A 27,599-nucleotide genomic window follows, 5' to 3' on the forward strand; every position below is an offset into this window, starting at 1 on the left:
AGCTATTTCTCCCTTTCCATACCATAAAAACCGTTTGCGGACACCGCTAAGCGATTCCTCTTACTTTCTCTCTCTACACGAACCAACGCAGGAAAAACAAAAAATAGTTGGATATTAAATTCTCTAAATTACCTTGAAATTGCTATTTCATACCATTTTCAACCTCTTTCTCTATTGGTTTATTTTTCTCTGGGTTAGTCGCCTTTGTCATCTTCTCCCTACATGATCTCTGGCTTTAAGTTGGACTTTTATAAATTTTTTATTGTGTGAATGGTGCGTGCTATTTTTGTACTTGTTATGTATCGGCATTGGCGTTGCAGCTTTGTAATTAGGGTTTTGAAGGGTAGAGTAATGTTAGCTGCTTAGGTTTTTTCATTTTTTGGTGCAAAAGGGACGAATTTTATGTCTCTCTGCGTTCACACACACACACACATGAAATATAGAGCTGAATGTAGTTAGAGATAATCTTTTCTTTATTAGGGTCGCATTTTGTCTATATCTTATGCAATTTAAATTGGCTATTTGGTGTTTTTCTTTTTTGTTTTTATCCTAATTTTATCGGGTTATGTACTGTTGAATTGGTTAAGCTTCTTTAAGTATGTAGATGCAGCTGACATATAAGTTGTGTTTCCTTTTTTGGTTTACCTTTTTTTTTTTTTTTTTTTTAACTAAGGTTGATTATAATGGCTTGTAGAAAGAGGGATTTGTGCTCTTCTAGTTAATTTGTTAGTAAAGAAGATTATTTTTGGGTTGTTGCACTGTTGAATTGCTAAATCTTCTGTAAGTGTGTTTAGGCAATGGTTTAGAAGTGGGTTGAAAGAGCTGCTTTGTCTTGTTTTATCTTAATTAGAGAAGAGAATTTTGGATCATGCTTTTTTGAATCGTTAGATTGGTAATTTGAGTATATCTCTATGCGATTTACTATCTTTGATCGGGTGGGCGTTAGTGCCTTTTTGCGTGTCTGGTTTCTGAAAAACTTGTTGATACCTATTTTGATTTCTTAACTGCTATTTGCACTCACAGATTACTGCAGTGAATTTTTGTGTGTGGGTATAAGGACAAATGATTGTTGAGATCTCTACTTTCTCTGAGTGTTGCTAGGTAAAACTGTTGATATGCTCCCGCAGTCATCAAAGTTCACCTGTCATGTATCCCAATTGCACCACTAACTCATCTTCCTCTTTGCAATCACCTGATCCCTGTAGGATCAAAGATGATGATGTTTCTCAGAGAATGGTTGCATGTGATATTTCAGGAACTGATGTCGCCACTGCTACTTTTGGCTCAATCAGCATAGCCGAGGTGTCTTTACAAAAGAAGAATGATAAAAGTAAAAAAGACTATAAAAGTTGTTGATGCTTTAGAAAGTAAATATCCAACAACAAGTGTATCGCCTGTCGGAGGAGGAGTGGATGCTAAGCTAAGTTAAGCCAGAATCAGGCTGCAACAAGAAGTGGCAGGAGAAGAACAGTTAAAAAAGCATCTCCAGATTTCAATTTCTTGCAAATTACAAGAAAATTAAGCTATTGCAGTAAGCACGCCCGTTCATCAATTTGGGGGTTGCTGGGAAATATGGTGCAAGCTGTTGAACACAACAGCACACTCGAGATAGCTCAAAGTGAGCACATAAAATCAAAAACAACAAAGAATGGTCAGGAAAATGAGAAGCAGGGTAAGAATCACACTGGTCAAAACTCGCGGAAATCAAAGGGAAAAATCTCCATTCCTACAGGCCCCATCACCTTGAAAGTTAAATTTGGTTCACGTTGCCTGATGGATGTTGTTCCTCTTATTGATGATCACGCTGACAAACAGTGCACTATGGGAAAAGAGTTCAAAGAATTGCCAAATGTTGCCAGGAGTTTTGATGATCAGCTGAAGGGAGAGTTGCCCAGTCGGCAGTTCGGCAGGTGCAATGGGAATTTGGATAATGTGTATGTTTCTGTATCAGACATATGCCAATCTGGAAAGAAGATCAGTCAAAATCCAGCGGACAAACTCTTGGACTTTCACAATGACTCATTTTCGGAGGAGGGGACATCAATTGATAACAGGTGCTCAGATGCTGGAACTTCACCTGACTCAGAAGTTATCAACCTGGTTCCGGATACTCAAATAAATGAGAGAGGCCGAGAAGAGTTGAATGATTTAATTATGCCTAAGCCATCTGTCGCTCCTGGTGATGTCCTGAGTTTGCGTGTGTATGGCAGGAGCAAGAAAGGAAGGAAAAAAGATAGTCTCCCAAAGTTAGCCAGTTCCGGTGTGAAAGATCTGCTTAGTCCAGATAGTATGAGCAGTTCTCAAATATTTGGGCAACTCATCCAAGGAGAAAAAGTACAAGAGGGATCTTGTTGTTCTGATACTTCTGCTCTGACACCAGGGCGGATTGGCTTAGGCAACATATCGAGCACTGAGATTGTTTCAGGAGAACTGTTACCTTGTTCAGGAGTGTCAGACTTAAGTATCTCCTGTGCTACTTCGATGTCTGAAAGTGGCATAGATGGTAATATTTGCTCTAGCCTTGGTACTGAATCACCAGAGACTGAGTTGTCTGAGAAAAAAGCATCCTCTCATGATGGACAAAATGTTCCCAAAGGTGAAAGATCAGATGTATTTGGCAAAGGCCGGTCACAAGTCCCGAACCCGAAATCATCCAAAAGTAGAGGAAGTGCTTCTAAAAAGAAGGGAAACAAAGAAAAACAAGATAATAAGCTTGAAGTGAAACATGAGAGTTACCATGTCACAAGTTTATGTGAGGTGAAACACCACCAAGAAACAGGTATGGTTAAGATAATGGAAATATGATATTAATTTTATGAGTTCAATATCGTTGGGCTGACCTTCATGCAAAAGTAGTATACTAGTATTAAATGACCATATTAAATTAATGTCTTAGAAAACGAAGCACCATACGGGTTTGGAGAAGTTGGATCGAGATATAAAACCTTAAATGGAGGCATTTCAGACTTGGACATTACACGGGGTGTGGTGAGTCAGCCTCATTTACAACCAAGAAATGCCTGGGTACAGTGTGATGATTGCCTGAAGTGGAGGCGTATAGCTTCCGAACTTGCTGATCAAATTGATGAAACAAACTGCAAATGGTATGTGGTTGCTCGTCCTCCTCGTTATGAATGTGCTGATATTCCGCTTTTCCTATTAGTTTTCTGCTGTGTCTCTTTGAAGTTTGATGCTGTAAGAAGACTTTTTTCCTGTTACTTTGAGAACTAACTAAGCAATTTTTTATTGGTAAATTGCACTAGCTCATACTTGCATCCCTGAATATGGTGTTGCTTGGGTTAGAAAGCTAATAAAACATGATCCTTGACCCTTCAGTTATCGAGAAAGAAAAGAAGAAGATGAAAAGTGATTTTATAAGTTTTTCCCTTCTTGGAGTCCATAATTTAATCATCAGCTTCTGTTTATCATGACCAGCATGCAGACCTTTGATGCTTATTGCTATGGGTGATTCTATATTGAATTATTGAGTGAAATTTAATTACATGCTTCCTTTCCTACCCGATCCAATTGGAAATAAGCCCTTTTTCTGTAGGTATTTGTGTCTAATCACTGATCTATTTAGTTAAACTTTGCAAAAGAAGAGTCACATAATGACTTGGGGAGCCTAAGTTAGATCCCAGCGTCAAAAGTTGGTTTGAGCCCATTTCCTCTAGCCTTAGTTGGCAGGATTACCTTGGCAACTTGTGCTTTGGCTGGAATGCTGATTGGTTAAGGTGTATGTAAGCTAGCCGGACACCATTAATGTGAAAAAAAAGCAAAAAAGAAGAAGAATAAGAAGGGGTTGCATTCATTTACCAACTATATTTACTACCTTACCAAAAAAACCATCTACCAACTTTATTGACAAACATATTACTCCCTTGTCTCAATTTATATGGCATTCTTTCCTTTTATTCTGTCCCGAAACAATGTCATACTTCCTTATTTAGAAACAATTTTTACTTTAAATTTCCCATTTTACCCTTAATGAAATAATTTAGTCACACAAATGTCTATGACTTGATGCAGACCACAAGTTTCAAAAGTCTATCTTTCTTATACTTTGTGCCCAGTCAAACACCGCCACATAAATTGGGGCAGAGGGAGTAATATTTCTCTTTCAAGATTTTTAGCTACTACCTGATATAGTATTATCATATTATAGCAGAAAATTATATATTGTTTTTGCGTATAGATCGTCTCGTGCAAACTGAAGTTCACCTATTAAAAGAATGCATACTAGATAGCTATCGGGTCTACAATTGTGGTTTTATGGAATATAATGGTCTTCTGCGACTAATCTGTTCTTACTGCAATGTTGAAATATTTGAGGTTTGCTAATGGATCTGCAAACTACTGTGGTTTTGCAAATGTGATGTTTGTTTTTTCCCAAGAGTTTGTTGCTTATATGTATCCCCTGTAACATTAAAGGACTTGTAAGGATAACTTGGATAGAAACTTTGCTGATTGCTCGATTGCACAAGAAAAATCAAATTCAGAAATTAATGCTGAGCTGGAAATATCGGATGCCTCTGGCGAGGAAGATGCCCTCAGTAGACGCTTGAATTCAAATCAATCAGGACAGAAGAAGGCACTTGGTATTTAATGATTGTAGTATTGCAATGGCGCTGGTGTTGACTATGAGTAAATTTTCATTGAAGACATTTGTGCTAATTATCTTCCTTGCATGTCTGCGTTGCAGTTTCCCATCAATCATCTTGGACTCTGATCAGGAGAAACTTATTCCTGCATCGTAGCCGCAAAAGTCAAACTATTGATGAGGTGAATGGTTGATCCACTCTGCATTATTACCTCATACACTCTTGGCCTGCATCTTGAATAAAAAACAACAGGAAAATAAAGGCCCATGTTGCAGTGGTCTTGGAGCAGACTAGTCTCTAAATATAAAAATTCATCAGGAAAGAGTAAATGTAAAGCTGGCTTTACCCTAACATGCACCAAATAATTAACCTACCACTTTTTCTCTGAGGGAGGCTTGTCTTAAAAACAAAAGCTATTTTCAGCAGAGTTGCTTCACTCTTAGTAGAGTTGCTTCATTGTCACTGTTGTTGTCCATTTCACAAATTAGAAACATTTCCCTCTTCTCCAGGCGTGGCAAGATGGTTAGATGTTGAAATAAGAATAATAATTAGGGAGTCATGTGTTTGAAAACATATAGTTATGTGTATTAGGAAGGGGAGCCTTGGCGTAACTGGTAAAGTTGCTGCCATGTGACCAGGAGGTCACAGGTTCAAGCCGTGGAAATAACCTCTTGCAGAAATGCAGGGTAAGGTTGCGTATAATAGACCCTTGTGGTCCGGCCCTTCCCCTTATTGTTAACTTGCTTGATTTATAACTTTCTGCTTGCTTTGGAATTCTCCGGCCTTTGGAGTTGGCTATTCCTTGAGATTAGCTGTAGAATGTTGCTTCCTACATTACATAACTCTTATCAATCTTCTCCTTTAGCATTGTCGAAGTCTTCTTGAAAAATATTTGGTCAAATGTAACTCTAAACTACCAAAATCATTTCTATTTTGTCTCTTATATGCTCCTTTCGGCATTCTCTATCTGTTTTTCCTTGATGTTGTCTTAGCTTTAAGCATACTTTTGGCTTGAAAAGCTGTTTTAGGTACTTAATTTGAAAGAATTTTGTTTGTGTCTACTCTATGGTTCCCTAAAATAATGACCTGGTTAGTGGGGTGCCACAATGTTTACGAAATCTTTCAAGCCGACAAATTTAACCCTGGATGTAGACATTACTTGTGTGAACTAGTTCACTTTAAGAATATTGCATGTTGACAAGGGGACTGGTGATTCTGGGTGTCCCTTCAATGATGTCATCAAAAGGCAGTCTTCGATATTATCAGTATCCTTAAGTTGAATGCTAAAATGCATCAAAAATAATAGAGCAGTAATTTACTTCTAAACAAAAGCAACTTCGATTCACACTCAGGATGTAAGAGTTATATAGTAGGTGCCCAAAAGAAAAGGACCGCAATCCCTGAGTTAATTTCTCCTTAGCAACACTCTTTTCTGGGTTGAGCTTTCCAACAAAAAGGTGTTTTGTACTCTTTCAGTATTAACTGTGGTTTACTTGCATTTTCAAACTTATTATCTAGCAGGAGGGAAGCAGGACTTCTGAGAATTGTGTTAGCAAGTTTGAGTTTGTAAAGATAGAAGTTTTAAGGGTTTGTAAAGATTCTTTAGTGATTTCTGCAGCACCAAATCATTTGTTTATACTATTGCAGCTGAAAAATAAGAATTTTTAGTTGTCAATACAGAGGCGAAATACTTGACTGACATTTTATAGGCCTTTCGTGACCATTTTTAATCTGAATCAAAAGTATATGATGCGCGACATTGTCATAGTTTGTCCTGCTCCTGAGGTAACATATTTGTACACGTCATAAGGAATCTTTAGCTTCTAACATCCCTACCTATCTGTATTTCTTTGCATACAGACAAATTTATGAATATGTTCGGAGTTGCTTCCTTCTCTATCTTCTATAGCTTCCCCTGTTATTCCTTTTCTATTAGATCATGGTCTGCCATTGCAACCCTCCTTCACATGGCCGAATGGGCTGCAGAGATGGATGCCTGAATCGGATGCTCAACGTTGAGTGTGTTCGAGGGTCTTGTCCATGTGGAGAGCGCTGTTCGAATCAGCAGGTTCTTAAACTTGCATGGCATTCAAGTTTACTGTATATTGCTTATATTATGCAGGTTGTGTAACCTCCATTTATGTCTGCTTACAGTTCCAGAAGCGTAAGTATGCTAAATTGAAGTGCTTCAAATGTGGAAAGAAGGGTTATGGCCTGCAACTGCTTGAGGATGTTTCCGAAGGGCAGTTTCTTATAGAATATGTTGGGGAGGTGAGTCTGCTATTCACAATATTTGACCATCTGTGCGAGGTAAAGATGGAAAAGGAGATATAAGACATTTGTTTCTCCCACACTAGTCTTAACGAGGTTATCCTATAATCACTTCTTTTATCTCTATAATTTTGTCCTAGTCTTGGGTTTGCAATGGTTCTCTTCCTGTCATGTTTTATTATCCTACAATATAATTGTTTTGTCAATCTCTCTAACCTTTTCGCCTGTTGTCACGACCAGAATTTCCCACCGTCGGGATCGTGATGACGCCTAACATTGAACCTGCTAGGCAAGCCAACGTTACTGATCACTTTACCCTTTTTACTTTATCCTTTAACAATTTACGAGTTATCATAAGAAAATCAGCGGAAAACAAAATTTAACAGATTATCTTAATACAAATACGAATCCGTAATAAAACTACACCCAGAACTGGTATCACAATTTCACGAACTGTCTACGAATGCTACAAATAGTGGTCTGAACAAAGAAGTACAAATCTGTCTCGGAAATAGATAAAACAGAAAAGAAGCAGGATAGAAAGGGACGCTAAGGTCTGCGGACGCCTGCAGGACTACCTCGGGTCTCCACTGGACTGAAGGCAGCAACCTCGAACTACGGTCCGTATGGTTTAGTATCGGGATCTGCACAAAAGTGCAGAGTGTAGCATTAGTACAATCGACCCCATGTACTGGTAAGTGCCGAGCCTAACCTCGCGAAGTAGTGACGAGGTTACGACACGACCAACATCATAAATCTGTGCAGTTAACAATATCTAACAGAATAACAATAATAGAAGCTATCATAAATTTACAGGAAGGGGCAACATGCTATGGGGATACCAGAATAAGGAAACACAGAAATAACGGAAACGAAACAATTAAGGCACTTGAACCGATAACAGCAAATAATCACAACAACAGAAAACAAATGCACGGCATCACCCTTCGTGCTTTTACTCTCAATCCTCACCGTGCAATCAATAATGGAAATGTGCACGGCATCACCCTTCGTGCTTTATCACTCTTCCTCACCATGTGAATAATAGGAATGTGCATGGCATCACCCTTCGTGCTTTATCTCTCTTCCTCACCATGTGCATCAATATAAATGTATATGTGCAAGCCATCACTCTTCGTGCTTTATCACTCTTTCCTCACCATATGCATAAGTATGAATGTGCACGGCATTACCCTTCGTGCTTTATCACTCTTTCCTCACCCAAACAGTAGAAACAATAACATCCCGGCAAGGGAATCAACAATGGAAGCAAATATATCCCGGCAAGGGAATCAACTATAACCAATCTCGTTCCAACAGTTATCTTCACAAAATGAATCTCAACTTGAACCAATACCCAACAATGGTCAAAAACCAAGAAAATATCATAAGTCTTGTTCAACCGGGATAACCTTCAATTGAAGCATGGATAGTACATAATAAGAATCACAACAGTCACAATATAAGACTCACGGGCATGCTTGACACCAACGTATAGATACTCGTCACCACACCTATACGTCGTACACAACACTAACACGTAGCAAATAAGACACAACACCTATTCCCTCAAGCTAAGGTTAGCAAACACTTACCTCGATTTCGCGGCCTAAAATCAAGCCTCAAATACCGCTTTCCCTCTAGATTTCACCTCTAATTCACTTGTATCTAGTCATAATTAACTTAACAACATCAATAAATGCTAAAGAACTCAAACCCAATGCCTAATTATAGTTTTCCCAACATTTTCCCAAAAAAGTCAAAATCGACCCAGGCCCGCTTGGTCAAAACCCGAGGTTCGGACCAAAACCCGATTACCCATTCACCCCCTAGCCGGATATGCAATTAATTTTGGAATCCGACCTCAATTTGAGGTCTAATCCCCAAATTTCGAAATTCCCAAATTTCACCCAAAAACACCCAATTTCTCATGAAAATTCCTAGATTTTGTGATGAAATCTTGTTAAAAGATGAAGTAGATTGAAAGAAATGAGTTAGAAATTGTTTACCTATGATTTGGGGAAGAACTTTGTAAAATCGCCTATGGGAGCTTAGGGTTTGAAAATTTGAAAGAATGAATTGAAATCCCGTCCAGAACTCTTTTTGAACAGTCACAGTTATCGCATTTGCGATCAGGGGTTCGCAATTGCGAGCCCCGCAAATGCGAACATTACATTGCAATTGCGAAGAATGCTCAGGCCTGCTATTATCGCAAATGCGAACATTTGTTCGCAATTGCGACCTGTTCTTATCGCAAATGCGATGATGAACTTCGCAATTGCGAAGGTCCCCTGCCCAGCCTTTTTATCGCAAATGCGAAGGGTCTTCGCAAATGCGAGGCAATTATCGCATTTGCGAGCCAGGCTTCGCAATTGCGAAGCCTGCAGACGGGCAGCACACCAACAGTTTTTCTCAAGTTCAAAACACTCCGTGGCCTATCCAAAACTCACCCGAGCCCTCGGGGCTCCAAACCAAATATGCACACAAGTCTAAAAACATCATATGGACTTGCTCGTGCGATCAAATCGCCAAAATAACATCTTAAACAACGAATTTAGCATCAAAATCAATGAAATTCTCAAGAACACCTAAAGTTACTATTTTGCACAATTGAGGGTCCGATTTATGTCAAATAAACTCCGATTCGTACCAAATTCACAGATTCGACTTACACATTATTTTAAAACTGTACCGGGCTCCGGAACCAAAATATGGCCCGATATCATCAAGAACACACACCATTTCATTTCCAAAAGTCTTTATATTTTCCAGCAAACATTTTCTTTAAAAATTCTTTTCTCGGGCTAGGGACCTCGTAATTCGATTCCGGGCATACGCCCGAGTCCCATATTTCCCTACGGACCCTCCGGGACCATCAAATCACGGGTCCGGGTTCGTTTACCCAAAATGTTGACCGAAGTCAACTTAATTCAATTTTTAAAGGCAAAGTTTAGCATTTTCTCAATTTTTGACATATAGACTTTCCGGAAGCGCGCCCGGACTGCGCACGCAAATCGAAGAGAATGAAAATGAGGTCTTGAAGGCCTCGGAACCCCGGATTGGGTTCTAAAACACGAGATGACCTTTTGCGTCATCACACCTGTTCAGTTAGTCTCTTCTAGATACACGATATTATCTCTTCCTCTTTAGAGTATCTACTAGCGTTCACTTTCCTGTGAACGAGCATATATATTCCAACTACCTATCTGAGTTCCAACTCTATTGGACTAGCTTCTTTACCCTCTTACCCTCATCCGTCCATGATGCGGAAGCCTTTTATGTCTTATAACAATTTGCAAATCCGAGTGTCAATGTGGTCGGATTGACTTCTCACTCTCACTGTCTCCGTGATGTGGAGACAATCAACTCATACTCCCGCACACCCAGATGTTGTAATGGAACTCTATGCCCATTTTGCAGCACACCATGGTATTGCTGTAGTGTGCACTCCTAGGACAGGGCATCCTGACGCATTCATTATTATGGCAATTCCTCATAACTTGCCTTTTTTAAAGTTGGCAATCGACCAACCGCACCTTTATATGGTGTTGCCTCTTGGTGCTAGAGATGCAAAGCTAATAGGTTGTGAATTTCACATAGCCGAATTTACTCGTAATATAGTATTAAAAAGTAGGATTGGAAGAGGATACCAACCTGTTGGCTACCATCCATCTATGTTTTGGCAGGATAGCAATTTGATAATTCTTTTGACTTCTATATGTTGCCTGTTCATCTGTTTGTGACAGGTAGCGCAGTTTCCCATTGCATATTTTTTATATAACAGGTGTAATTATAACTTTTCTAGGTCCTGGATCTGCATGCGCACGAGGCAAGACAAAAGGAGTATGCCCTGAAGGGTCATAAGCATTTTTACTTTATGACACTTAATGGCAGTGAGGTATTACTGTTTGCCTTGGTTCTTTTTTTTTTTTGTGTGTGTGGGTTTGGGGGGGGGGGGGGGTTCAGATGAAGTTATGAATTGTCTTAATTGGGTACATATCCTGTTATCCAGTCGTCTATACTTTGTGACATTCTCTGTATGTACTAACTTAATCTTGCTATCACTTTCCAGTGACTAGTGTAGATTTGTAAAGACTGATAATTGTGGCATTTTAATTGTTCAGTTTTCTCTCACCTAAATCACCTTATTGTGTAATGTTCTTTTCATGCCTTACATTTCAGGTTATAGATGCGTGTGCTAAAGGGAATTTGGGCCGTTTCATTAACCATAGTTGTGATCCTAATTGCCGTACAGAAAAGGTGATTGCAGTTTCAACTGCACTCTACACTTCGTCCAAAATTTTGCTTTCATGTTCTATTCAGTTTTCGTGAAGTACGGCAATCTCTTCTAAAAAGGTTTTGTGTGAAAACCAGAAATTCCTTTCCCTCTATTGGCCCTTCTGCTGCCTCATTTTGTGTATAGTTACCGTGATTGGACATGTATTGTTTGTATAGGAGATTAATATTGTTTGTAAAGCTGAATGGTTTCATTGCGAAAAAAGTGCTGCAATATGCAAAAAAGGAATTTTTTTTTGTGCTAATGCATTTGGATTACATGATTTCAACTATGTCTATCTCGTGACATGTGCACTTTCAAGGCACATATTTTTACTTATATGAGATGCATTTTAGAATGAAATCGTCATTTATATGGTAGTGTTCTTTTTCCTTTAGAACTATGTTTAATAGGTTAAACATGTGGGTGTATTCTTAAAGTGTATCACCAGAGAATACAACCACTTCTATGCAAGTCACAAGCTCAAATAGTGAAATACAGAAAAATATGCAGAGAACTGTAAAAAATACCTTGAATGTTCTTTCAGAATTGTGCTAGTCCTGATAGGAGTTCTGCTTCTCCAAGCGAGCAGAATGCGGAAGAAGTCAAACATCACGTAGGATTTAATAAGAGCAAAGATCTACTTGCCATGAAATGCCTCCATCTTCTTCCCATCGGTTGTACCAAAATAGTCTTCCTGTAACAGCACATCGCCACACTGTAAGCGGGTCCTAAGAGAAAATTGGATATTTTTCACCTGTGAAAATTTATCCATCCTCTTTTCTTTATTTTGACTTATATGTTCTGCTTATTACTGTGCGACACCGAAACCATCATCATACACTTCTATAGTTCTACTTTAATGCTCGAGCAAATTAGCAACATGATACTATTTTTTTCTAAAATATTCTGAAGTTTGCAGAGTTATTCATTGAAAGTAAACTTCTAGAGAAGTTTAAGTGCAGAACTGACAGGTTTAAATACCAAAAAATTGGATATAATATTACCATATATTTATTCTGATAAGGTACTATTCTAGTATCTGATGTACCTCTAATGAATTATGCTTCTAAATCAGTGCAGCTTAATTGATATTAATCATCAGTGATCTAATTCAGGAGTATTGCTTTGCTTACTCAGTCTACACATAAGTATAGCTGGTCACTTCGTATTGGCTATGGAATGGCTAATTATTGAAACTAGGACTGTCATTGGCTGCTAACTGTAAAACAACGATAGGAATAGAGCTTTCTTATTAACATTTTCTATCTATTAGACTTGTATTACAAAAAAAACTAAGATTATTATTTTACCTTGTTGGTTGGTCTCTCAACTATCTGTAATTGACTACAGCCAATTTTGTGTTTGCAATTTCATCCTATTTTCTATCACTGGTGATAAGTAAATAAGTGCGTCTAAAGACAACAACAACATATGAATTAGATCTTTCGCTAATTGCATGAAGATCAGTCCAGCTCCGTCCCCCTCCACCCTCCCCCTGCTCTTAATGTCTTCAGCAGAAATGCTTGATATGTTTTTAAAGCTTGTTCTCTGTACACATTAACATAGATTGAGTACTGTTGTGACTCAACTTTCTTTCGCTTGCTGAGACAGTGGATGGTCAATGGAGAGGTTTGCATTGGACTCTTTGCTTTAAGGGATATCAAGAAGGTAAAGTGTCTCGTTCTGATTGTGATTTTGCTTCAACTGTTTTACAATTTACAGGATGGTTGTCGCTTTTTCCTAGTTAGTGAAGTAGAAAAATGGATTCTTCTCATGTCTTACTAGACATTCCAGTTATATGTAAGGGCAACAAATACATAAGGAGTAGTTCCGAGATCTTTAACACCTAAGCTGGGGAATTTGCATTATGGTCCCGGTGGTAGTTGTGAGAAAGCACGGGAGAAAATATATTATTGACTAATATTGACAATGATACAATGAGCCCTATATATACAATACATGTCCTACTCCTAATACATATGGGATTAGGGTTATTTACTACTATTTAGACAATGAAACTAACGCTCACCCTCAAGCTGGTGCATATAAATCATATGTACCGAGCTTGTTACATATATAACTAATACGAGGACCAGTGAGGGACTTTGTGAAAATATCAGCAAGCTGATCATTCGACTTTACAAATTTTGTAGCAATATCTCCCGAAAGTATCTTTTCTCTAACAAAGTGACAGTGAATCTCGATGTGTTTAGTTCTCTCATGGAACACTGGATTTGACGCAATATGAAGAGCAGCTTGATTATCACACACAAGTCCCATCTGACTAATCTCACCAAATTTCAACCCCTTGAGCAACTGTTTGATCCAAATTAGCTCACACGTGGCCATAGCCATTGCTCGATATTCTGCTTCTGCACTAGACCGAGCAACCACATTCTGTTTCTTGCTCTTCCAAGACACCAAATTTCCTCCTACTAAGACACAATATCCAGACGTAGAACGTCTATCAGAAGGTGATCCTGCCCAATCAGCATCTGAGTATCCAACGATCTGCTCATGGCCTCGATCTTCAAACAATAAGCCTCTGCCTGGAGCTAATTTTATATACCGAAGAGTGCGGACAACTGCATCCCAATGACTATCACAGGGAGAATCCATAAACTGACTCACAACACTCACAGAAAAGGAAATGTCAGGTCTAGTCACTGTGAGGTAATTTAATTTACCAACCAACCGCCTATATCTTGCAGGATCGCTAAGAGGCTCCCCCTGTCCTGGCAGAAGTTTAGAATTCGGATCCATCGGAGTGTCAACAGGTCTACAACCTGTCATTGTCATTCCTGTCTCCTCAAGAATATCTAAGGCATACTTCCGTTGTGAGATCACAATACCTGAGCTAGACTGAGCGACCTCAATACCCAGAAAATACTTTAATCTGCCCATATCCTTAGTCTGAAAGTGCTGAAAGAGATGTTGCTTCAACTTACTAATACCATCATGATCATTGACCATAATAACAATATCGTCAACATAAACGACCAGATAAATACAGAGATTTGAAGCAGAATGTCGATAAAATACAGAGTGATCAGCTTCACTATGAGTCATGCCAAACTCCCGAATAACTGTGCTGAACTTACCAAACCAGGCTCGAGGAGACTGCTTTAGACCATAGAGGGACCGGCGCAACCGACATACAAGGCCACTACACTCCCCCTGAGCAACAAAACCAGGTGGTTGCTCCATATAAACCTCATCTTCAAGGTCACCGTGAAGAAAAGCATTCTTAATGTCCAACTGATAGAGAGGCCAATGGCGAACAGCAGCCATGGATAGAAAAAGGCGGACTGATGCAATTTTAGCCACGGGAGAGAAAGTACCACTGTAATCGAGTCCAAATATCCTTTGGCAGCAAGACGAGCCTTAAGTCGATCAACCTGGCCATCTGGACCAACTTTGACTGCATACACCCAACGACAACCAACAGTCGATTTACCCGAAGGAAGAGGAACAAGCTCCCAAGTACCACTCGTATGTAAAGCAGACATCTCGTCAATCATTGCCTGTCGCCATCCGGGATGAGACAGTGCTTCACCTGTAGACTTAGGGATGGAAACAAAGGACAAAGATGACACAAATGCACAATGGGATAATGAGAGACGATGGTAACTTAAACCGATATAATGAGGATTAGGATTAACTGTGGACCGTATACCTTTTCGTAGTGCAATCGGTTGATTAAGAGGAGACAAGTCCGCAGTATTAGCAGGGTCAGGTGCAGGACGTGAATCAGCTGGGCCTGATGCTGGGGGCGGACGACGATGATAAGTCAGGAGTGGTGGAGCTGTAGAAGGTTGAACTGGACTAGGTGGTGGCACTGGAGCTATAGTTGGTGGAACTGGACTAGGTGGTGGCACTGGAGCTATAGTTGGTGGAACTGGACTAGGTGGTGGCACTGGACTCGGTGGTGATACTGGAGCTATAGGTGGTGGAGCTGTAACTGGAACTGTAGGCGGTGGAGCTATGGAGGAAGATGAATGGGAGATAGGGACTGAATCTCCAAAAGAAGGAACAGGTAGCACCTCAGAAATATCTAAGTGATTAACTGGACCTGTGAAGTATGATTGGGTTTCAAAGAAGGTAACATCAGCAGACATAAGAAATCGCTGAAGGTCAGGAGAATAACATCGATATCCCTTTTGCGTTCTCGAGTAACCCAGAAATATGCACTTAAGAGCACGAGGAGCTAACTTATCTTTTCCTGGAGTAAGGTCATGAACAAAGCACGTACTCCCAAAGACACGGGGTGGAAGAGAGAACAAAGGTAAGTGGGGAAACAGGACAGAGAATGGAACTTGATTTTGGATAGCTGAAGATGGCATACGATTAATAAGATAACAAGATGTAAGAACTGCATCCCCCCAAAAACGCAGCGGAACATGAGATTGTATGAGTAGGGTACGAGCAGTTTCAATAAGATGTCTATTCTTTCTTTCAGCTACCCCATTTTGTTGGGATGTGTACGGACAAGATGTTTGATGAATAATCCCATGGGAGTTCATAAACTGCTGAAATGGGGAAGACAAATACTCTAGGGCATTATCACTACGAAATGTGCGGATAGAAACCCCAAATTGATTTTGAATTTCAGCATGGAAGGTCTGGAAAATAGAAAACAACTCAGATCGATTTTTCATCAAAAATATCCAAGTGCACCTGGAATAATCATCAATGAAACTGACAAAGTAGCGGAATCCTAAGGTAGAGCTAACCCGACTAGGACCCCAAACATCTGAATGGACTAAAGTAAAAGGTGACTCTGCTCGATTGTCAAGACACCGCGGGAAACGGGAGCGGGTATGCTTACCGAGCTGACACGACTCACACTCTAGAGTGGACAAGTGAGATAAGCCAGGCACCATTTTCTGAAGTTTTGACAAACTGGGATGTCCTAACCGTTTATGTAATAAATCTGGTGAATCAGTAACGGGAGAAGTTATTGGAGGAAGACAAGATGTGAGTCCATGTGATTTTGCAAGGATAAGGTAATAAAGTCCATCTGATTCACGTCCGGTACCAATGATCCGCCCTGTACTGCGTTCCTATATAAAAATAAGGTCATCAAGAAATAAAACAGCAGATTTAAGTGATTTGGCTAAGCGACTAACGGCTATGAGATTAAAAGGACTGCCAGGAACATAAAGAACTGAGTCTAAAGGTAAGGAAGGAAGTGGACTTGCTTGACCTATTGCAGTTGCCATGGCTTGAGACCCATTGGCCATTGTGACTGTTGGAAGAGATTGAGAATATGAGATACTAGTGAAAAGAGATTTGTTACCAGAAATATGATCAGATGCACTTGAATCAATGACCCAAGACTCAGAAGGTGAAGATTGGAAGACACCAGTCATGCTACTATTTGTTGGAACAACGGAGGTTAATCCTGAAGATGTCTGTTTACGTGCTTTGTACTGAAGGAACTCAATATAATCCGGTAAAGAAACCATCTGGATTGGATTCATTGCATTTAATCCAACGGATTGTGAGTTAAAGGCTTCAGGTACGAATTCCATTATAATATCGTGCCGGAAAAAGCAGAAAATTGTTGGGATCACTGTTCATGCCGGAAAAATCACTGTAGCTTGCCGGAAAAAACTCAAAGTGGTCGGAATTTGATTTGAACTAGATGGGTAGGCTCGGAATTGTGAGGAGAGCAAGCTGTCCTAAGGAATTTCGCGAAAAAGTGGCCGGAAACAGTGTCACGCGCCGGTGCGTGGGCGTCGGAGCTTCGCCGGAAAATTTCTTCCGACGGCGCGTGGGGGGTTTTCTGACGGAGAAATTCTTATGGGTTGGTCGCCGGAGGCCGATCTACTTCGTGGTGGTGTTGGTTTTTGCACAACACTGACGAAAAGTGGTTTTTTTTGTTACGGACAGCCTCTTAAGTCGCCGGAAAATTGCACGGCAACGAGGTCTTTCTTCCCGGAGGCCGCTGGAATGATGCACATCGATAATTTCTCACTGACGCTCTGATACCATGTGAGAAAGCACGGGAGAAAATATATTATTGACTAATATTGACAATGATACAATGAGCCATATATATATACAATACATGTCCTACTCCTAATACATATGGGATTAGGATTATTTACTACTATTTAGACAATGAAACTGACATAGTTATTGGCATGTTGTTACAATCACCATAAACATTCCATTATCACATTTAGCAAGTGCTTTGGAGATTGTTTATATACTTCTTATTTATGTAGGTTGTCAGCGAATACATGCATACTGCTTGCAGAGAGAAGTTACTCTTCCAAAAAAGTACAATCAGCCAAAAAAGACATTGTTATGAATTAAGATTTGCTACTTAAAGGGCAATTCATGGTAGAATTGTTGGTAGAATCTGGGTCTAATTTTAGATGGGTCATTTAGTTGTTCTGGCCTTTGGGCCTTATTATAGAGATGTGTTTGGGTTGCATTCCCTATTACTTTGTTCTTGTAAAAAAGGAATTTCATGTGGAAATATTATAGATTATGTTCACAGATAATGAGTTTCAAACTTCTGAAACATTACTTATCTGCACGTGGACTGGACCCCTATTGCAGATTTGAACAGGGGATTGTGAAAACTCTATGTAGGCACTCTTGAAGAGGGTGTATTAGCTATTCTTAGTTGTGCTAAATGCATGGTTTTCGAGAGTTAGCACTCCCTTTTAAGCTGCAGATTAACTGTTAAAACTTTTTAACCCAAGACTCGCCCTTCAGTTGTGTTGCACTATTTATAGGATTTATATATTCCTATGAAATGAGTTCAAGTCTGTGTAGGTGCAGTGAAGAGAGTCTTTTAACTATTGCCTGTTGCTAGGTAAGTGCCTGTTGGTGTTTCGAAGTTCACTAAAAATGCTTTAGTTTTCTATCTTAACTGTAGCAAGTGGCATCCATGTGTCAAAGAAACTGTAGCAAGTGGCATCTACGTATCAAAGAAACTGTAGCAAGTGGCATCTACTTATAAATTTTGTGTAGCAAGTGGCATATGAGCAAGTAATGTTCATTTGAACCCGGATCTTAGCACAATGAGAATAGTGATGCTTGAGCTTTCCTTACATAATCTAGTTAAGTGAATTTTACAGATAATTTCCCATAAGAAAATTGTAGTCTAGGTCTAATTTGTTGAATTTGTTTGTTCAAGCTACTTAATGGATGAACAGAAAGTTAAGTGCTTTCATTGGACACCGATACTTTTGTGATAGGTCATCTGCCTATGATGATTTTAATAGTACTCCAGTTTTCACTTATTATCAAGGAAAAGGTCCTTTTTTTTGTCCTTCTGGAAAAAATAAATAACAATGTAGTTTTAGTAGTACACTTGTATTAGCTGCTGAATTCTTGAAGGAAGTTTAAGTAGTTTTAACTCAGAAATATAGTTTAGGTTTTTTCCTTTTCTTCTCCCCTCCTCCCTATATGGAAAAGGATTTACATTATATATACACGTTTCACTTTGTCTTTTTTAGATGGGCGTTTCGCATTGTTTTATCGTCTAATTTTTTAACCAACATCGTTGTATTGCAGCAAATTAAGTGCTTGGATATGGGCTATCACCTGCTACCCTTAAGTTTGTTAAATGCAATAAACCAAATGAAACCTCTTGGCCTCTTTCTACTGTTGGAATGTTTTCCATCCTTCTATTCTGCTCTCTTTTTCTTTTTCACCTTTTCTTTAGCAGAAGCCTGTTTCTTTCTCTGCTCTTCATGTTTCTGCTGAGAGGCGGGTGGGAGTGGTGGGAAGAAGTAAATTGGCATGCTTATCCAACCGGTTCCTGGAATCTATTTGCTTCACAAGTTGTTAGCTGTTTCCTGACTAGGCATTTTGATTGTGTCACCTGTATGGATCACATCTTGAGTTGTCAAAAATTAGCAATCTATATAAATGTCTTTTAATTTGTTTCTGTTATGTTCCCAACTAATACGTGCTTTGGTTTGCTTATTCAGGGGGAGGAGGTTACATTTGACTACAATTATGTGCGCGTTTTCGGGGCTGCAGCGAAAAAATGTGTCTGTGGCTCGCCTCACTGTCGGGGCTATATAGGCGGCGACCTACTGAATGCAGAAGTCATAGTGCAGGATGATTCAGATGATGACTATCCTGAACCCATTGTTTTCTGCGAGGATGGTGACATGGGTGATGAACTAAACAACATTATATCTGCAAGAAGTTCATTTAATGTCGCAGAAATTAGAACTAAAGAAACACCTAAAAACAAATATAAACTGGATGAACCTGTTACTGGAAACCTGGAGAATTCCACCCAAACACACATAGGGGATATAATGGAACATGAAAATACCAAAGTGGCTAACTCTGCTGCTGTTTTTAGCTCTAAAATCAAGGAGGAAATCAACAAGTTCCATAATGAATCCCCTTCATCATCTCTGAAGAAGCTGGGATCATCTGAGGCAAAAGAGGGACTAGAAATCCTGTTGCATTCTTCAGTACGACCTGCAGGAAATTCCTTGCCTTCGGAAGATATGATCATTGAAACTATATCTGAAGTAAAAAAAGAGTGCTTAGATGCTGAAAAAGTTTCTTCTACACTGGACATGGCATTTCCATCTCCAAATGCAATGCTTAGCAAGTCTTTGAAGAAGAAATCAGGCAATGGAGGAGCAAGTAATGAATCGTCAACATCTTCTCGTCAATCATCTTCAGTTAAAAAGGGAAAATCTAAGAATAGTGCTGTGAATTTAACAGCACTATCTGATATGGACAACAAATTGCAAATTCCACAACCTAAATTCAGGAAACCACCTTATGATTCCTCAAATGCTCGTGCTGAAGCAGGTATATCATTTTTATCAAATTTGTGGTATCTGTAGATTTGGAAGTATCATTGAATAAACACTTGCACCTGAATTTGCAGTCGAAGAGAAACTTAATGAGTTGCTGGATCATGATGGCGGAATAAGCAAACGCAGGGTAAGTAGTTCCAAGCTACAGGATGTACTCTATATTGCCTGCTTTTCTTCTTCTCAGTGATCGAAGTAATGGCTGCTTTGTTTATTCGAGGTTCTGTTTCTAGTGCTTAGGTCACGAATTTTGGAAAAAAACTAATCATTCTGGAAGTCTGTTTTTTTCCTTCTGGAGTGCACATTTCCCCAGCTTTCTGTCCATCCTTCCACTGCACTTTGGTGTGGCCTCTTTGTTGTGTATTAATGAAAAACCATAGACAAAATTGTGAAGGAGGCCTGTAGGGTGCTCATAGAAGGGGGTGAAAGTAGGTTTATGATTTGGCATCTTTATTTTTTTGCTAACGATGGTTTGGCACTTGAGATAGGTTTAGTAACGTGTCCATTTTAGGTCTTTGTCCTCTTTACAGTGTCGCTTATGCTATGCTTAATGTACGCGATTAATGATAGGTCACTCTATATTCGAATATGTCCTTTAAACTTATTTTTTTTCCCCAACCAGGATGCATCTAGGTGCTACTTGAAGCTCCTCCTTTTAACTGCTGCTTCAGGAGATAGCTGCAATGGTGAAGCTATTCAGAGGTAATAAATGGATTTCCTATTGGAAACTCTTTCAGGTGCTAGAAGTTGCTTAGTGGTGATACCTTTTGTTCATTAATCTGTTTCTCTTCCTCCTCCTTCTTCTTCTTCTTCTTTAATATATCTTTTTGTGCAGTAACCGGGATCTCTCAATGATCCTTGATGCGCTTTTGAAGACCAAGTCGCGCACTGTTTTGGTGGATATTATTAATAAGAATGGTAGTGATGTGGTGCATGCATGCTTCAACCCCCCCCCCCCCCCCCTAAAAAAAAAAATAGATTACTGATTATTTCCTTGCTTGTTAGGTTTGCAGATGTTACACAACATAATGAAACGATACCGGAGGGAATTCAATAAGATCCCAATTCTCAGAAAGTTGCTTAAGGTAACTTCTTTAGAATTCTGCAGTCCTAGTAATTAAATGTACTGAACTGATGAACATGCTGTTTTAGCAGTACCAAATTTTGAGAGGCTGCGGAGAAAACTTTTTAACTGTTAGTTAATCTTGATGGAATTGGTGTGAGCAAAAGTTTAAGTCTCTTGAAAATGTATTCATTCACCATGCAGCCTCTTTAGATGTCAGTCTTATGTGCATATAAGTTCATATATGATGAAGCATCGAAGAGCCACCATAACAATTTAGGATATGCAATTAAGCACTGTATCTGTAGCTTCATTAGGTCACACTCTTCCAAAAGGGGAGGACAGAATTGTTTCTAGCATTTTATTTGGACTAAATTACTTTTGCTCAGAGTGTTCTTTGTAGAAATACTCAGTAGACTCGATGTGGCTTGAAGATGTATTCATTAACCATGCAGCCTCTTTGGATGTCAATCTTATGTGCATATAAGTTCATATATGATGAAGCATTGAATAGCCAGCATAACAATTGAGGATATGTAATTGAGCATTGTACCCGTAGCTTCATTAGATCACATTCTTCCAGAAGGGGAGGACAGAATTGATTCTAGCATTTTATATGGACGTGTCTGTTAAGATTTATCAAGCTTTTTTGCCCCATAATATGTCAACTGTTGTCCTTTTGACAGGTTTTAGAGTATCTGGCTGTTAGAGAGATTCTTTCGCATGAGCACATTAACGGAGGTCCCTCTAGACCCGGAGTAGAGAGGTCGGTATATACTGTTGGATTTCACTTACATGGACTTTTTCACCTTTTGTCTTGATCTTTTGATTGGATGTTTTGCTTGTAGACTGCTGTTTTTTCAACGTACTCTATATCTATTACTGCACTGTTAGGGATTAAAGTAACTCCAGTTTAAACCTTACATGAATAACAGTATGAACAAAAAGCACAAAAATTCAACTAGACACTGCATAAATTGTTCTCTTATATAGTTTTAAAAAATGGAAAGAGATAAAAGCAGGATGACAACAGAACTCACTAGATCGGAGATTCTAAATTTTCAAGGAGTTACCACTTGGATTGTTTATTAATTTTAAATTGGCGATGAACTGCTAAAATTGCATGTCTCACCCTTTGCTATGTTATGCTCCTATTTGCAATAAACCTTAAGATGTCCATTCCCTCTCACCTGATTTCCCCATAAATTGGAAAAGAAAAGAAAAAAACAAAGAAGTGTTTCATAGTTGCAGCGTTGTTAAAAGCCATTGCATGATGAACCCTTGCAGTGCGAGGGCTTATCACTTCATAGGTGAAGCCATGTGCTTCAACAAAGTCCGATTCAAACAATGACGTGCAAAGTGATCCAAAAACGATTGCTACTTGAATCTCAACATTGAGCAATTGTAATAACATTGGCATTATTATATGTTGGAATTTGGATGACGAAATGGTTATTTCAGTTATATTTCTATTTTTATAGTGCTAAATTTAGATGTTTAATATTTTTAAATGCTCCGTGAGTTGTGCGCTTCACTTCTAGCTTTTCACTTCAAGTCCCATGAACCTTGTCGGTTTTCTGCATTGTTCGCTTTTAAAAACACTGTAATAGTTGACTTAAGTATTTAATCTGAAAATACTCACCAATCCCCAAGGAATAAAAATAGCAATTTTCGAGTTAAACATGTAGATAAATGATTTTGTATCTGGACTGCTTATATTGGTCCGTCTCATGGAAACAACTCGTTCTTCCTCTGAATGAATTCGTATTTCTATCTACTCTTTTTTTGGCCGGGGGGGGGGGGGGGGAGGATTTACTTTGATCCCTCCCACGTGCATGTTAATTTTGTCCGTGAAACGAGAGGAAAGCAGCGGGAAGACTCTTGTTGAATAGGTAATTGGTGTCATAGGCTATGTATAATAATGTAAACAATTATTCTCCGACAGCTTTTGCCCAAAAATATCTCCTACCGTACATAAAGTTATAGAATTATCTATGTGGATATTCTACCAAATATTTTCTGCTCACGATCGATAAATCTAGATATATTGTAAATCTACTGGAATTTTAAAATATAACTCCATTAAACCTCTTGAGTTTCAGCATGCCCCTCAAACTCAAGGTGGTGAAGCATGTGGCACTGATAATTGGAGGATGATGTGGTAGTAGACTAGAAAGTGGCATGGTGGTGTTGGGTGGACATTAATGTCCATTGAACGATAATCTGGCAACGGCTGAAATAATGTGGACTGTGGATTTGACAGGTTAACAGTCTTAGATTGTTATTCTAGACAAGTTAGCTGTGGGCTGGTAACTCAGCTTTTTATAGTATCATGTCACTGGATTGTGACACTGACGTGTTTTTACCAGCAAATTGGAGAATGTTGGTTTGACTGACTGATCAACATGCATACACTACTAACTTGATAGGTCAGCTATCCAGTGCTACTTTGAAAGGTTTGCTAACATGAACTGTGAATCAGTCGAAAAAAAATATATGAATATTGAAAGGTGAATATGCTGAGCTAGATAGGTCTGCTAACATTGAAACGTGGAAAAAAAGTGAATGTGCTGCATGTGTCTCATGAATAATGACCAGAAGAGGATTAACCTGAAGAAATTGGAATAGTTGTCGGGCATCGGAATTGTGGATGACATTCACTGAAAAAAGGCGTAGTTTGAACAAGAATACTAACACTAGGAAACGAGAAAACTAGGCCAGCAAGTGACATAAAGTGCTCTGCGATAGGCAAAGTTATCAAGTCTCTGATAGAAGCTCTTATACCATGTGAGACAAGAGAAAAGAAGGGAAAAACTCTTTGCTGAGTTGCTTGTTTGGCAATTAATAGGGCTCCCTATATAGTCATACATACGTACAATAAATTATATGATTTTCTCAAGTTACAATTAAAGTAATCTCCTATGTTAAGTACAAAATATTCTAGAGTACCTACAGAATCTAGTAGTAGTATTCTTGGTGGTATATTGCAATAGTATCTTCAGCTATAGTTTCAATGAAGTATAACTTATTATTTCTCTTGATGTACAATAGTGCTTTGACCTTGGATAACATATTATGAATCTTCTCAATTCAAGTCATTCATGCAACGCATTTTTCAGAGTCGCAGAGCATAAAATCTCTTCAAATGCTGACTGCTAAGATAATATTGCTTCTTTCTTCTTGGACACTTCTTATTGTTAACCTCCTTTTGCATTTGATGTATATTCTATTCCATTTTTGTGCTTACTTTATGAAGTGAAAACTTGAGATTTTGAAGACGCTTTTGTTACTCTTGCAGCTTTAGGGACTCAATTTTGCGATTGACAGATCACACAGACAAACAGGTAATCTATTCTTGCCTTCTGCACCGTATCAGTTCATCAAGTGGTTAAATGGTAATATCAATTATTCTAACAAAATATATTCAGTTTATTAACTCTTTTGTATTGCGCTCCCCCCCCCCCCCCCCCCCCCTCTTATTATTCTTGCTTTTCCGTGTGAGTTGAAATGCTTCCCATTTTGTGCTCGCGTGATGATTGGAGAGACCTATGGTGTATGATGTATGTGAAGAAAAAAGACTGATTTCTTGCCTAATTAACATTATAATCTGTACAAAAGTTAATATCGAAATGAGGTGAATATAATAAGAACCAAGAGTGTGGTCTAGTGGTCAATGAAGTGGGTTAAGAACCATGAGGTCTCAGGTTCAAATCCCAGCGGAGGCAAAAACTAGGCGATTTTTCTCATCTATCCAAGCCTAGGTGGACAAAATTTTCCCGTAAATTTGCTAGTGGGAGGTAGCAGATAAGCCCTGGAATTAGTTGAGGCGCGCGCAAGCTGGCCCAGACACCATGCTTATCCCAAAAAAAGGTGAATACAAAGGGGAGGGCACATATGACCAATGCTACCACTTGTTATCCGTCTGCGAAAATCTTTAGAAACTGTAGACCAAAACCTAGATAGTACTCAGGGGGAAGCATGCATAAGCCTATATTCTTTGTTCATCACCTTGTTTCAAGGGAGGTGACAGATATGAGATGCCTTACACCCTAGACAAGATTGCACCCATACTGTGTGGTGAGCTTGCTTTGTTTTTAAGTTGTCACAAATAACTGAGGCTACCGATGACCGATTCTCTAGTACAAGTTATGATTGAAAATATCTTGTTTATGTTAAAAAAAAGGTGCATTTGGTGATGAGTAATTTGTTTACTGAAGAAAGTGTGATAATACTTCGCAAGTACTTTAATGAGAATTAGGGGGAGGGGAAGAGGCAACTCTGGCTTTTCCAGATTGAGCATTCTCCCAGAGCTGCCCCAAAAATTAATGGAGTGGTTGACAGAGAAAGAGAACTAGTTTAGAGAAAAGGATAGCCCCTTATCTTTCATGTCAATATTGATGAACAATATTTCCATTGTTGATCTTAGTTAGAGAAAAATTTCGTTATTAGAACTTGATTAAGGAGATCAAGCTAACTTGGAATGGAGTCTTGGCTTTTCCAAAAATAGAAGGAAATTTCTAGAAAACGTGGAGACAATGGAAAGTAATCTCCTATGTTAAGTACAAAATATTCTAGAGTACCTACAGAATCTGGTAGTAGTATTCTTGGTGGTATATTGCAATAGTATCTTCAGCTAGATCTATATTTTTATGTGAAGCGCTCTAGGTGCTTCTATAGAGATTACATGCATATCACAATTGATTCTACTTTTTCCTTGGATCTTCCGTTGTTCTGCTAGTCTGATTACTACCATGAAAATGATTTTTTACGTGCTTGCAATGTTTCTGTTTTATTTTTTGGGGGCTAATTCTAGTCTTTGAATCATCGGTAGCCTGAGATGGTGGTCTTGGTTTCATGTATATCACCATTGTGCCATAATTTTTTTGACAATAGTCTAATTGATTTACTGTGTTTACGGTGTCTCAGGTTCATCAAATTGCAAGGAACTTCAGAGATAGGTGGATACCTAGACCTCCCAGAAAAAGTAGCTGCATTGACAGAGATGACAGCCAGATTGAGCATCCTTCTCCACTGTACAATAGGTGTACACCATTACAAGACCATCGTGGTGATTGGAGTATGAAACCTTCAGAAACAGAAGAATGTACCTGCCATATAATGGTAGAATCTACTACAGCAGGTGCTGGTATCCTTGATGGCTCATCTACTTCATGTGTTGTTGGGGCACCCAATGGGGCAAGGAAACGTAAGCGTAAGAGTCGATGGGATCAGGAGGCAGAATCAAGTTTAGATCAAAGAACTGAAACCAATATGGCTGATGATCGAACACAGGACATAAATGATGCCCCCCCTGGATTTTCAGTCCCCATGAAGGCCTCTAGAGTCTCATGTGGTGTTTCCTCAGGTGCAGCTTGTAGTCTACAAGAACATAGTTGCAAGAAGCATCCACATCCAATGGTCACAGGGTATTTGCAGCAGAGGTTTATTTCAAGATTGCCAGTCTCTTATGGAATTCCATTTTCCAAAGTGCAGCAGTTTGGGTCATTTCAAAAAGAAAGACGTGATGTTTGGGATGTTGCCCCAGGAGTACCTTTCCATCCTTTTCCTCCTTTGCCGACATATCCCCGTGATAGAAGAGATTCCACGTCTTCTGCTGCTAGTGCTGGAATTTTTAGCGAGCCATCTCAAAATGCTGGACAAGATCGCCATTCTTGTTCTCCGGGCCACTCTGCTCATAATCCTCCATGCCTATCCGGGGCAAACCTCCCGCAAGACGATGCAAATACCCAATTTGGTTTTGAACGAACTGGGGGCTATCATAATTTGGGAAGGAAATATTTTCGGCAGCAAAAGTGTATTAACTCAAAAAGGCCTCCTTGGGGAAGAAGTGGCTGGGGGTGCACAGGAAAGAACTTAAAAGATAGTATGTGCAGTGTAGGTGTAGCAAGCAAAGAGAATGAATCTAGGAGTTCCCATAACCCTAAAATGGAGAATTTGGGGCATACTTATCAACAGAATCATTCACAACAGAGATAGCTTTAACTTCATAGGCAAAAGACCTCAGGAGCCTCCAAGTTTTTCTCCAGTGCTCCTTTGTACTTGTATTCTTTGCCACCAACTGAATTGTAAAGCACTTATTCCCTTTTATTTGTTAAGGTTAAGGATAAAAAGATACTCTGATACGACGATGTGCTGCATTGGCAATATCATTATTCATGCCTTACAGAGGTACCCTTCCTAATTCTTTTTATTATTACTTGATGGGAAGTACTGTCAGAGAAAATTGATTTATTTATGTTGCTACAGTGTAATTGTTGCTGTAGTTTTGTTGAAATGTATGTTCTTTACACTGAAAACTGATCCTGCTACAGGCATTTTAGTAGTATAATCTCAGTTGCAGTGCTTTCTTTTTCTTCTTTTACTCATTCTAATGCTACAAATGTGGGTTACACTAGTAAAAGGGGGAAAGATCTCCTTTTAGATTGTTCCTTCAACCTGTACTTGCAGCTGGGCTAACTTGATTAGATATTGTTCTTTCATGCATCCTTGATGAAGAGCACCAGGTAGATAAAACCTTCGATGAAGTGCACTAGTCAGCATGTCAAGATGTTTCT

The 27,599-nt window shown here is 39.1% G+C and overlaps 1 protein-coding gene across 4 annotated transcripts; it reads left to right on the forward strand.

Annotated features, from left to right (window-relative positions):
• Positions 1–27,406, forward strand: LOC109242827 (histone-lysine N-methyltransferase ASHH2-like). 4 transcript variants are annotated; one of them, XM_019409685.1, is made up of 19 exons: positions 1–193; positions 1,024–1,101; positions 1,206–2,779; positions 2,897–3,104; positions 4,432–4,598; positions 4,703–4,782; positions 6,538–6,669; positions 6,756–6,872; positions 10,678–10,770; positions 11,055–11,132; positions 12,763–12,819; positions 19,107–19,956; positions 20,036–20,091; positions 20,584–20,663; positions 20,797–20,879; positions 20,967–21,046; positions 21,711–21,790; positions 24,323–24,368; positions 25,951–27,406. In XM_019409685.1, the coding sequence occupies exons 3-19, from the start codon at positions 1,573–1,575 to the stop codon at positions 27,019–27,021; spliced, it is 4,485 nt and encodes a 1,494-aa protein (XP_019265230.1). In that variant the 5' UTR covers positions 1–193; positions 1,024–1,101; positions 1,206–1,572; the 3' UTR covers positions 27,022–27,406. The 4 variants fall into 4 exon arrangements, with proteins under 4 accessions (XP_019265230.1, XP_019265231.1, XP_019265234.1 ...); XM_019409686.1 differs by lacking the exon at positions 1,024–1,101 and having other exon boundaries at positions 1,102–2,779; XM_019409689.1 differs by lacking the exon at positions 1,024–1,101.
• Positions 27,407–27,599: the final 193 nt, after the last annotated feature.

Source organism: Nicotiana attenuata, unplaced genomic scaffold (genome assembly GCF_001879085.1).
Source record: "Nicotiana attenuata strain UT unplaced genomic scaffold, NIATTr2, whole genome shotgun sequence".
NCBI lineage: Eukaryota > Viridiplantae > Streptophyta > Magnoliopsida > Solanales > Solanaceae > Nicotiana > Nicotiana attenuata.

Bases quoted from the DNA above. Each gene is read 5' to 3' on its own strand.
- LOC109242827 (XM_019409685.1), top strand. From the start codon at position 1,573: ATGGTGCAAGCTGTTGAACACAACAGCACACTCGAGATAGCTCAAAGT. The intron at 2,780-2,896 runs GTATGGTTAAGA...TTAATGTCTTAG, and splicing joins GAAACACCACCAAGAAACAG to AAAACGAAGCACCATACGGG. The intron at 10,771-11,054 runs GTATTACTGTTT...CTTACATTTCAG, and splicing joins TGACACTTAATGGCAGTGAG to GTTATAGATGCGTGTGCTAA.